We start from the raw sequence: 12,650 nt of genomic DNA, 5'->3' as shown, positions 1-12,650 counted from the left end.
TTAGCAAGCTTAAAGACATTAAAATTAAACAACCAGTTCATTCTATCATCATCAGAGCACCAGAGAATTTCTGGGATTTTACCAGACATTTCGGTAAATATTGGAGTTCTCAGTTCATCATACAAGGGACAGTATAAAAGAAAATGTGATTCACTTTCAACCAAAGATATTTAGTTTAAATGATGATAAAGAAAAGCATTACATTTTCACATTTGAGATGCTGGAACCAGTGATGGTTTGCCATTTTTGCTTTAAATAGATGATAATTTGATTATTAAAAAAGATGAATTAAGAAAATAATCAGCAGATAAATGTATTATGAAAATAACTGTTAGTTGCAACCCTAAAACAAACAACTAAAATTGCAACTATACACACAAGTCATCCCAAAGTTCACCTCGAAAACCTGCTGGTCTCTGTTGTAACATGATAGCTGGTGTATAAAAATTGGTACAGTTAGATTGTAGGATAATGTAACAAAGTACCACTAAATATAGTATGTAATAAGTGTGTTTTGTTCTTTAGTGTATTATCACCTAAAATTAAGAATTGTTGTGTTTTTGTTACCTCAGAATGAACCGTTTAGCTGAGTGGAGATTGCCATGTTGCATCACCATGTTTCTACAGTGGCCCAGAATGGACAAACCAAACATGTTAGTCCAACTGAAATTGTACTAAATCCAATTTCTCAAAGTCAGACTAACGCACCCAGATAATGTGATCGGAAGTTTAATTACTTCTGCATTTATACAGTCAGTTGACCCAAACTGGCCTAGGTGCTCTGTGCATGCTCCACAGTTTCCGCCCGAGGCTTTGACTTGGAAGTCAAATAGCATTAAATGCCTTTCAGAAGAGGAAGCCAGCAACAATCTGTGGAGTTTTTGGAAGGATGAAATGTACAGAGCCGTAAAGTTGTCCACCATGGTACACATTTGCTGCTTGCTAACTGTAGCTAACTTGTTTGGTCTGTGTCATAATAAGTCAACCAGGAAAAAGGTCCAATACTAACAAGCTGAAAGGGGGCATATTGCTACCTATCACAGTGGAGTCAAACATACTCCAGTCAATAAAGCAATTCCCCTCCAGTGCTTGCATACTGGGCCAAGGACAGTAGTCCCATTTAATGGCTTAGTAACTGTGCATGTAAAAGTACTGACTGGTTCTAGAGTGGGCCGTTCGCATTTTTGCATCATGACGACATACAACACATTAAACATACAAAGAAACATGACAACGGTCAGCTTTGTCATATGTTATTTATTACAGTAGACGATAATCTCACCCTTAAGGTCAAGATAGCAGTAAAAAATATGGATAAAAAGTGATAAGATTAAGTGGGACATTATTTGAGGATAGCTGATAAGGTAATTTTCTCCATGTAGGCAAAGAATGACCCCACATCTTTTAGATTTTCTTGAAGAGCCTTAAGTGTACATTTGGATTTTTTTTAAAGCTGTAAATTACTGAGATCTCCTGTATTCATAAAGTGTGGGAAGGTGGCGTTGATGATTTCCATCTCATTAGTATCTGATATCTAGCCAGTAATGTTACAAAGGCTACCAGATCTGCTATGAGCCCAGGCAAAGGCAACTCAAGGAAAAAACCTCCTGAACGTCTGGTTCTTTAGTTAACAGAAAAAAAAGGTGAGCAAACATTAGCTGTCCCTATCAAACCGAACAGCACTGGAGAAACACTGATTTGTAACGTGACGCTGCTTTATTCAGTATTTTTACTGATTTAAATCACCTGGCCTGTTAGTTAGTGAGAGGGAGGAGACAACTGCGGGTAGTTCGGCTCATGCTAAAAAACCTCTTGAACGTCTGATTAAAAAAAAAAAAGTGAGCACACATTAAGTTACCAAAGAAAATAGGTGAGTGCACATTTGTAAGTACAAGGCAAGCGGACTATCTGCAGTGTGCTGAACAATATTGGAGAAACACTTATTTGTAACGTGAAACTGCTTTATTTAGTGCTTTTAACAGTTTAAATCACCTGGTCTGTTAGTTTTGGAGAGGAAGAGACCTCTGTGGATAACCATTCCTAGTAAAAAGCTCCTGAACAGTGAACACTGAAGAAACTAATCAGAAAAAGTTTCAGATGGTGCAAGCTGTTAGCCTCATTGCTAGCTGCCACTACACCCCTAAAACTTACACTAGACCTAAGTTGTTGTAAGTTAACTGGAATTAATACTATTAGAATGAACATATGAACTAATTGTTCACCATCTGTCTTTTTTCAGTGGGTCAGGGCGTCACCACATGCTGCCCCTCCTCTCGTCCTTGTCCTCTCTGGTGCTGTACCTTCGTCGGCTTCAGCACTCGGCCTTCTTATCCCTGTCTCGGCAGCTACAATCAGCAGAGGCCTGGCGCCTTCTGTGCCATTCCAGCCTGGCTCTCCTCATCCTTTACAACCGACGACGCGAGTGTGAGGTCTCCAAGCTGTCCATCGCCGAATATCGTGCTCGTGTCACTCCCCAGTGCCCTGTTCCTGTCCCACCTGGTGCCCCTCCAGCGCTTACTCCATTGGAGGCCTCCCTGTCCCCCTTTGAGCGCCTGGTGCTTCCTCACCTCCCTAGAGTTGGGGTCCAGGGTAAACGTGGACGAGTCCAGCCCCTTATCCTCCCCCCTCACTGCGAACCCTGCCTGGAGCTCCTCCTGCAGACACGGCAGGATGTGGGAGTTGACCCTGCAAATCCGTATGTCTTCGCCAGGCCCTACCACTCCCCTGCCACTCCTCTGCGAGGTACTGACCTCCTCCGCAGCCTAGCCCGCTCAAGTGGTACCCGCAATCCCCGTGCTCTGACCCAGACCAGGGTTCGCCGACAGGTAGCTATACTCACCCAGCTGCTGCTACTGGGAGAGGGAGAGGAACCCGGGCAGCCTGGAGGCAGCGCTGTGGAGAGGCTAGAGCACTTCCTGGAGAGAGAGTACCATGTGACACAGAACTGTACCGGAATTGGCCAAGACCCAGGCCTGATGGGCAGAGTGGGCAGAGTGGTGCTTTGTGGAGAGAGAGATGGAGTGCTGTTCAGAGGAATGAGCCTGAACCACATCTGCCTGGAGCTGGATGGTGAGCTGGCTGAATGAATGAATGGGACTGATGTCTTTTTCTGTTGTCCAAGACGAGCTGTATCATCCCTCCTTTTATGGTGTCAAACATCCCCTGGCTGGAAAAGGATTGTGTCCCTTCCTCCAGTTGTTCTAGATGTTTGTGTGTAAGGAGGAGGTGTTTGATAGGAGAGCACGGAGAGTAGTGACAGATTAGACTAATGAGGTTCTGCTCTTTCTTTTCCAGTTATGTCAGGAAATTCTGCGGACTCATACTCAGAAGGAGAGTCTGAAGGGGAACAGGTGAAGGAGAAGCTTGAATCGCCAGCCCCTGCTCCTGCTCCGAACCCTACACCTACTCTGCTCTATGTCAGAAAGGGCAAGAACAACGGACGGGTGGGACGACCCAAGAAGCTCAAGAACATCCAGCCGCCCCCTCCACCTCCTCCACCTCCACCCGCAAATCGCAGGAGAGGCTCAGGTCAGCCCAAATCAGGTTTGTTGGGGTTCAAGTATAAGTGCAATTGCCCAAATGAACAACATGGAGAAAGATGAATGAAACTGTGCAGGTGAGATTTAAAACACTGCACCCAGAGACAAAAGTTAAAATAACCAACGGGAAAAAAAAAGATAATCAAAATGTGGAAAGAGCAATGAGAAAACTAAGAATAGAGGACAGTTTTGTGTGTGTGTGTGTGTGTGTGTGTCTAAGGAGAGGGAGGTGAAACAAGATTTACAACATGGGCAGTTCAAGCCATTTGCTTCATCAGACAGACTCCAAGTCAGTATTTGAAGGTGAAGCACGAAGTGTACTGGTACATGTTTATCCCAGCAGGCAAAGTTCACTGGTCAAACTGAAAAAAAAGACACTGCTGAGCACACAGAAACAAAATAGTGTGAACAACTTCAGAATTTCCAAAGTTCTCCATGGTGCTTTTTCTTGGGTGATGTGGACTGATTTACAAATGTTACTGTCATGGTTAGGATATCTTGAAAGATGCTCACTATTCTTCATAGAAATGCTTCATAGATAAAGACATTTTCGATATACAGTGACTGTTGGTTATTTTTTCAATCAATTGATTAGCTGTCTATAAACTGTCAGAGAATACTAAATAATGTCTGCACACTTTCTAATAGTCTTCGGTGACATCCTCAGATTTCCTTTTTTTTCCAACTGCCAGCACGATACCCAAAGTGATTCACTTTACTGTCATTGCAGACAAAGAAAACCAGCAAAATTCACAATTTAGACATTAATGAAGTGAAGAATGTTAGTGACTTTGTAGTGGATTGAGAATGAATTACATCAAATTGGATGTGGCTTAGATCTTCACCGATCAGTATAATGTGTCGTAACCAGTGGCATCCCCAAGGTGGGGCCTGGGGGGCCATGGCCAGTCTGATACAATTGCTGGCCCCCTGCACCACGAGTCCCCTTAAACTTGAGAAGGCTTGTTCCCAGTAAATGTTCTCCCACTTACAATCAATCTAAAGCTGAATATTTGACTTTTTAAGGGAAAGGACAACCAGCCTATCTGAAGAACAATCAATTGCCTAACACATTTATAGATATGAAACACATTAAATCAGGATTGTTTTGGAAGTCAAAATGTTAACAGTTCAGGTATTGGTCTATTCACATCAGATAACTAGTAACATTAACTGTAAAATATGAAACCAAAGTATATCAGTATGTGATTCCTTAACTCTTACTGTGACCGTCTTTAATTAGTCAGTATACTTCAAAAACATAATAGAGTTCCTGAATGGCTTTTGGATTTTGAGATTTTCAGTGGCTCCCTCTGGCCACCTCAATGAAAAAATTCTTGGGGCGACACTAACTGTACTGTTTGAAGAAAATTGTCATCCCTAGTTCTAAAATTGCTATTAAAGATAATCACTGCTTCCTCGCTTTTTGACTTGAGGGCAGAGGGCAAACTGATCTGAACCTCAGGCATCCAAAACCATGAAGCATGTACAATACATTTTCAAACAGAACTTGTGAATTAGATTTAGTTTAAACTTGTGACAACACTGTTGTCAGGCAATAAGTACCAGAAATGGTTACAGTATCATGCAAGGGAACAAGACAAGCAGTAAACTACAGTTTTCATCTGTCATGTCAGTATACATCAAAGCCAATTGACTGAATTTGGAATTAATAGCCCACATTTATACAGTAAACAAGTAAAAAGAAACCTACTCACAGGCACCAGTTGTTAGGAATCAAGCAGCCTTGGACTAATTTGCTAAAACATGCTGGAATCTGAAAAGTACAACTCAGAGTTCTTTTGAACAGAGTGGATATAGAGTGAGTCTGATGGTCAGGGAGGGTTCACTTCCCTTATGCCCAATGAGAGAAGCTGTTAAACATGGGTATTGGATTCATCTCTCCTCCTCTATAGGAAAACGAGGCGTCCTGAAGCGTCCCTGGTCAGAGGCGGAGCGTGCGGCAGTCGAGGAGCACCTGACCCAAAACATCACAGAGCTCCGAGTCCCTGCGAAGGCTGACTGTGAGCGCTGCCTGCAGCAGTGCCCCCTGCTGGTCAGCAACCACCGCGACTGGCGAGCCATCAAGTTCTACTGCCACAATCGCATTCAGCTGCTGAAGAAAAACCAGCGGCGCGAAAGTGAGCCCCAGCCCCTCACTGTCTGCTGAGGAGGAAGAGTGTTCAGGGGAGGCAGGGAGGGGCTGGAGAGGGAGGATGTCTTGTGTGTTGCAGCTGATCAGAGCAGATTCTCAAATGGTACCCTCCTGCCCAGGAAATGCACTACTTTTGAGAGGACGGTCCAAAATTTCACTCTTCTAATAGCACGTTGTTTTTGGTTTGTTTTTTTTTTTGTTTTTTTTTTTTAGCTAATTTGACACCTAATGGCATTTTTACTTTGAGCCACACAGAACAGAAATCTGAATTAACGTTTTGCTGCTCTTTAAAAAAGGTCTTAAAAAATGACACTAGAGTCTTTATGGTGCTCCTGGTTTGTGGGTTGTCAAAAGCAGTGCACTTGGATGGGTGCCGTTTGAGACATGCCTTGGGGGACTTGGGGGACACTGGCCGCAGCCTGTGTTGTGTTGTATATGGACTTTTTTATTTCTCTGCTTCCAAAACAGTTACTCTAAACTGAAATGTAAACAAGGGAGGCATTTGAGCCCCGCAGTGTTGTTACATGAACGTCGTGAAGTAGCATTAGTGTTTTATGCACTTGGAGACGTTAATAGGACAAATGGCCTGTGCTTGGGTCACACTTTTCTTAATAGTGGCTATATAACTAGAGTAGGCCTAACTACTGTTAACTTAGAATAATAACCAGATCTTTCCTCAAGCAAGCTAGTTCTTCTTTTCATACAGCTGACTGTGCAATTCTGACAGTGGTTTCATTATATTTGGATCACCATTAACATGTAAGGTTCTAGGTGATGAATAAGTTACTCTTTTACAGTTTTATGAAGTTTTTTTAAGTGGAACACAAGATTACAATGGAGATGAAGAACTCCAGAGTGAGGGTTTCACGAGAGAGACAAAAGGTCTCAGAATGTTACGAAGTTATCTATGGATACCCAAGATGTTCGGTTAAACCACAAAGTCCAGAAACATGAGAGCTGTTTGGAAGACCCATTGCGTTGGACTCAAGATGTCGACAGCTACCATTTCCCCCCTGAGGAACAGTATGTTCTCGTTTCCTGTCGTTTGTTGTTTATTTCTGCCTGTTGCACATTTGTTATTCAAAGCAGTAAAAAAGGTGCTATAGGCCAATAAGCTGGATATCACTTTATACAAGGAGAGGAGTTTTCCCTTGGTTATTTTTAGAAGTTTCTCAAAAAGTGGGCATTTATCAGAGATGTGATTGTTCTGTCACCACGTTTGTTGCATTGTCTGTGTCGTCTTTCCCATTGGCTAGAGCTCCTCTTGTCCTTTCCCAGCCACACTACACGGTTTGCAGCTCGACCAGATTTTTGGCTTCTCTTCGGCGTTGCTGAGACTCTGCGTCCATCGGACTAAAACCTCAAGACAGATACTTGAAGTTATTTAAACCTTTTGCAGAATCTTTATGTTCTTTCTCGCTCTAGCCTTGCCAGTTACATTGTACATAACAAATATATTATCATTATGCTAACTGGTTGTTTGTGCTAGGCTATATGTAGCTTTTTCCATTTCCGAGTTATCGCGATCTGTAAATAAGCCTGTTTGTAAATACTCCTCAGAGAAACAAAGAAAAAACACAATGTATGACATGCCTTGGTTATTGTGTTATGTTTTTTCTTTTTTATAAGTCTTATAAAAATTTAAAGCTCTATGTTTTGTGCTGTGGTCATTTATGTCAGGGCCTTACTTTACCAAAAGTGAAGTGATTCCCTCTGATGAAAAGAGTGTAGTCATTTGTAATGTATTAAATTCTTGTTTTCAAGTTAAGTTACATGTTTGAGATCATGGTCAGGACTGCAGTATTTACAGTTTTGTCTCCTTCATGCAATTCACAACTTAAGACACTAGATGGAGGTGTTGGTTCATAAACTTTAAACAGTTCTGAAAACTCAGGAGAGTCCAGTACCAAGGATACAGATTCCTTCTACAGTGACAGACTGTACCAGACCTGGATGGAAACCTGTTCAGTAGATATATTGCAGACTGCATGACTCATCTATAGATGACTGAGAAAGCAGCACAAGGTAATTTCATCAGCCTTTGGTCTCCATCCTGGTGAAGTAACCTCGTCTTCATATCCAGTCTGTGACCTCTCACATGAAAGCAAAACCCACTCTGAATTCATCTGCAGCAACAAAAAACGTCATGGCATCACTTTGGAGAGGGCCAAGGAGGGCAGCAATAATCATGTTCCTCCTAAGTATAAGCAGTGATTACCAAATTGTATTTTGAACCAAATTTTTACTTTTTAAAGTTTTACTTTTCTAAACTTTTTAAAACTCAAATTAAAGATATAAACATATGTATTGTTGCTTTAGTAAAATGTAGCCTGTTTCATAATGAAAACCCCCTCTCCTGAAAGTGGTATGATTCTTGTTGCAATGGACTTTTTCAGGGGTGAACCTGTTTCTGTAGGTGAACCTGTGTGGGTGAAAACAGTTGACAATACAAAAACATATTTTGAAGAACTGGATGTTAATAGAAGTATAAAGACAGGATACCCCAAGGAGAGAAACTGGAGTAATGTCATCATGACATCACTTCTAACAGCTGTGGGGGAACCTACATCCGTGAAATGTGCGTCCTGGTGGCTGTAACCTCACTGGATCGATTCCAGCTGCAACACAGTTTCCAGGGGGAAAAACTTTCATGTCCAGAACAAATGGGAGCAATTGCAGTCAAATATTATCTGTGCCCTCTAAGCTGAAAAACAACTGATAGGCAGGCCATACAAAGAATGACATCATCAAGACATCATCAGACTTGTCCTAACTGAATGCAACATGAGCAAGAAAATCTGTTCAATTGATTAATTGATTGATTGATTGATTGATTGATTTCAATGGGTTGCATTAAGACCCAACTGCAGCACACAGGAAGCCAGAAAAAGTTGGTAATAATGGTTAATATCATGACCCAGTGGGTACAGGGCAGGACAAGTGAAAAGCACACAATACAGTTCAGGGTCCGTATTCACAAAGCTTCCTAGCACTAAGAACTGCTCCTAGTGACAAAATTCTCAGAAAATTCTTATAATTGTGACGTTTTCTTAGAATTTCCCCTTAAAGTTAAGACTGGGTCCTTGTAAAGATAAAAGTTATTCACAAAGCATCTCAGACCTTAAAGGAGCTCCTAAGGGGAAACACTGTTAGGAGCAGGGAGGAGGACTTCTAAAAGGCTTAAGAGTTTCTTAAGTAGCAGAGAAAATGGTGGAAACACAAAGAGGTCAGAGAAACTGTCTCTAAACACAAAATGACAGAGAGTCTTGCATGAGTGGCAAAGAACAATCTAGCAACAAGTGACCTTGATGCCTGGGTACATATACTAGCTGTGAGTAATGAGGAACAGGTGAACCGAGTTGCCCTAAAGCGGTGGGCATGACTGGTGCTGAGGCACTAGTCTAGGGTGACTGGGAGCTGGGTGACTGGGCATGCAGAAAAGAGCTGGTGACCAAGAATGCATAAGTGTGACTTTGATTTTAATGGACAATTTAATTTCTGTGAAAGAAAAATACTAATTCATTCAAGACAGTGAGTGCTTACATAAAAGAAAAGGTCAGAATAACACATTAAAGGTCTGAGGCTCATTTCCATTGTGGTCCATTGAGGGGTGGAGGTTGAACAAGTGAAGGGTACAAGATGGCACATCTGACATGGGAAAAATGGAACACAAAAGCATTAATTATAAAAACAATAATACAATGCAATGCAATCGTGACCTTTGCCTACACTGTCAGTTCATCAAGTTAACTGTTATTCATTATCCATAAATACACAACCAGAAAAATAACTAAGGAGACACCATGTTATCAGACATAATATCCTACTGTGAATATCCTCTTAGCCAATTCTTCAGCACCAGCTTGAAACTTCCCAAGCTGCTTATGACTTTAAGAATCTATGCAGATTCACTGCCATAGGCTATACACAAAAGTTTCCTTCCCCAGTTTACTCTTGAACATGCAAGACACAAAATCAATCAGAGTGTCTACAATCTTATGCACCATGCACAGCTCTATCTGAGAGACACTTTCCTGTACTTTACACCTCCTAAGACTGTGAAAATGAGACAGGTCATGGTGAGGTGAGATGATGTTAACCCTAACTACCCTAATGAGTCTGAAGTCTGTTTTTAAGGCACGAAGTTAACCCATAGTACCATGAACAGCAGGCATAGTCAACATCAGGCTGGACAAGAGCTACTGCCACGGCATCAGTGCTTTCCTGTCCAAAAACTTTGAAATTCTGGATAAGAAACATGTTTGATTGTTTTGTTTTTTATTTGAATCTTTTGTTTGGAACGAACTGGTCAAAGCTTTGCCTGGGACGGTGTCAAAGCTACAGGCAGGGCTCAGTGGATGGCTGTAGAAAGATCCAGGAGGCCTGTCTGAAAATGTAATTCACAGATATTAAGATATCCTGTATATGGGTGGATTATCAGACAATGGGCCCCTGGGCACAGATATGCAAAGGGCCTCACCAGCTCTCCTGCATACAAACAAGTCACACAGACTCTGTAGTTGTTATGCATCTTTTTGTGGCTTTATTTCTTTGTGGTCATTTTGTGTGTCCATGTGGTTGTTATGTGTCTTTTCATAGTTGTTTGGGTCTCTTTAAAGGAGAAGTGCGGTATTTTGCACTTTGAGCCCCATTTCTAGGTTGTTTATGATGAAATAGAGTGGTTAAGACAACTAAGGTTAATAGTGACGAGAATTTGGCTTTCCCCTGCCTGGCTTAACACTGCTGCCTATGGCCATGTGTGAACCTGTCCTAAAACCACCCTAAATGTTTGTTTTCAAAGCCATGAAACTCACAGAGTGGTCAGTGGTGTTCTTGGATGTTCTGACATAAGAATTGTAGCAAACTGTGGTTTCCATGATGATTCATTTGACATTTTGTCTAATCCATTGGTTTTCTATAGAAGCCTCTACCACCGGAACCGGAAAGGGGGTTGTTTACGACAAGGTTGTAGTCATTGTAGTCTTTTAGCTCAGCAAAAGTGCCGACTCAACAGTGCTGTGTGCGCTCCTGGAGGAAGAACGAGAATGAACAAAAACGTTTTGTAATAAGTTTAAACAACTGCACAATGGATTTTGAAAGGTGGATTCTGGATGATGACACATTCGAAATTGATTTTGATGGTTGTGGTTACTGATTGAACCAGAGTATACGTCTTCTGCCTCTTTTCTGTGTCTCCATTTCATTGCAATGTTTTCCTGCCAGTTGGTGACACCCACGTAAAGGAGCATTATCGCCATCAAGTGGGCTGGAGTGTATAACGCTTCAGGATCAAACAAACGATCAAGTGGAAGATTACACACGTGTGTGAGGCAGCTGAAAAAAATAGTTCCACAGTCGAGATGAATAGTGAAAATACGGATGGAAACCACAGTTTGCTACGATTCTTATGTCAGAACATCAACAAACACCACTGGCCACTCTGTGAGTTTCATGGCTGGAAAACAAATGTTTAGGGTGGTTTTAGGACAGGTTCACACATGGCCATAGGCAGCAGTGTTAAGCCAGGCAGGGGAAAGCCAAATTCTCTGAAAATGAGCAGTCGTCACTATTTTGATCTTAACCACTCTATTTCATTATAAACAACCCAGAAATGGGGCTCAAAGTGCAAAATACCGCACTTCTCCTTTAAAGGGATAGTGCACCCAAAAATGAAAATTCAGCCATTATCTTCTCACACATATGCCGATGGAGGCCCTGGTGAAGTTTTAGAGTCCTCACATCCCTTGCAGAGATCAACAGGGGGAACGGCAGCACACCTAATGGCAGACGGCACCCCAGACTAACGTCCAAGAACACAAAATTGAATCCACAAAGTATCTCCATACTGCTCATCCATAGTGATCCAAGTGTGCTGCAGGCAGCTGTGACATAAAAAGTTGTTTCGAAAAACGTCATATGAACTCTGTTTTTAGCCTCACTGTAGCCTGTAGCTCTGCGGCTGGCTGAGGGTTAGGCTCATGAGCTGCGGCGGCTGCTTCGTCCAGTAGCCTGAGTTCCGTCCGTATACTCGGGCTCAAACAAATACGGCTCAACAAAGAAATGCTGTTCCTCCTCAATTTCAAAGTCTTCAGACATGTTGGGCTGTCCTTTGCTAAAAGACCGTAGTGCAAATTATCTTTTAGCAACTGTGGCTACCGTTGTCTCCCCCTGCGGTGCACGTGTCACGTGATGTAAACACGGGCGAGCAAAGCTCATGCTTTCGCTGGTCTCGCGCAGGCGTGCACACGTGAGCGCGGAGCCCAGAGAAGCAGTCAGAGCTACAGGCTACAGTGAGGCTAAAAACAGAGTTCATATGACGTTTTATCGAAACAACTTTTTATGTCGCAGCTGCAGCACACTTGGATCACTATGGATGAGCAGTATGGAGATATTATGTGGATTCAATTTTGTGCTCTTGGACGTTAGTCTGGGGCGCCGTCTGCCATTAGGTGTGCTATCCGCTCCGCCCGCCGATCTCCGCAAGGGATGTGAGGACTCACCAGGGCCTCCCTCGGCATATGGGTGAGTAGATAATGGCTGAATTTTCATTTTTGGGTGCACTATCCCTTTAAGTAAGTTTGTGTCTTATTGAGGTTTGTCTTTTTTGTTCTTTTTGTGTCTCTGTGGTTATTTTGAGTCTCTACCTGGTTGCTACCTGTTAATTTGAGTGACATTTTGCAGGTGAAGGCCAGGGGGCCCCTTGCCACTGTGGACCCCTGGGCCTGTATCTGGTAGGTCTGTTCAGTAATCCATCTATGATACTATGCGTGATTTTTTCTAAAGACCAAACAAACAAACAAACAAACAAAACAATGTAAAGACTCATACAAAGGGAATCATTCTCAATCACTACTTATGACCCACTAGAAGTGTGTGTCAGTGTATTCTTTCCTCTGCCTGTATTTTCTTATTTTCTCCTTATTTTCTGTCCTCAGGACTTTTATAAAAAGGTAGCA

At 42.3% G+C, this 12,650-nt stretch overlaps 1 protein-coding gene across 2 annotated transcripts in view; it reads left to right on the top strand.

Moving 5' to 3' along the window:
- Positions 1-7,346, top strand: part of LOC117255545 (uncharacterized) — a 28,911-nt gene extending 21,565 nt beyond the window's left edge. The window contains exons 7-9 of one of the 2 annotated variants that reach the window (XM_033624561.2): positions 2,240-3,069; positions 3,295-3,528; positions 5,456-7,346. In XM_033624561.2, coding sequence (XP_033480452.2) covers positions 2,240-3,069; positions 3,295-3,528; positions 5,456-5,709 — 1,318 coding nt within the window. In that variant the 3' untranslated portion in view covers positions 5,710-7,346. Of the gene's footprint in view, positions 1-2,239; positions 3,070-3,294; positions 3,544-5,455 lie in introns of both variants that reach the window. The other variant, XM_033624560.2, reaches the window with a different exon arrangement.
- Positions 7,347-12,650: the final 5,304 nt, after the last annotated feature.

The sequence above is a fragment of the Epinephelus lanceolatus genome, chromosome 3 (assembly GCF_041903045.1).
Source record: "Epinephelus lanceolatus isolate andai-2023 chromosome 3, ASM4190304v1, whole genome shotgun sequence".
Taxonomy (NCBI): domain Eukaryota; kingdom Metazoa; phylum Chordata; class Actinopteri; order Perciformes; family Serranidae; genus Epinephelus; species Epinephelus lanceolatus.
Note: the sequence above shows the minus strand (reverse complement) of the source record. Positions and strands in the feature narration are given on the sequence as shown.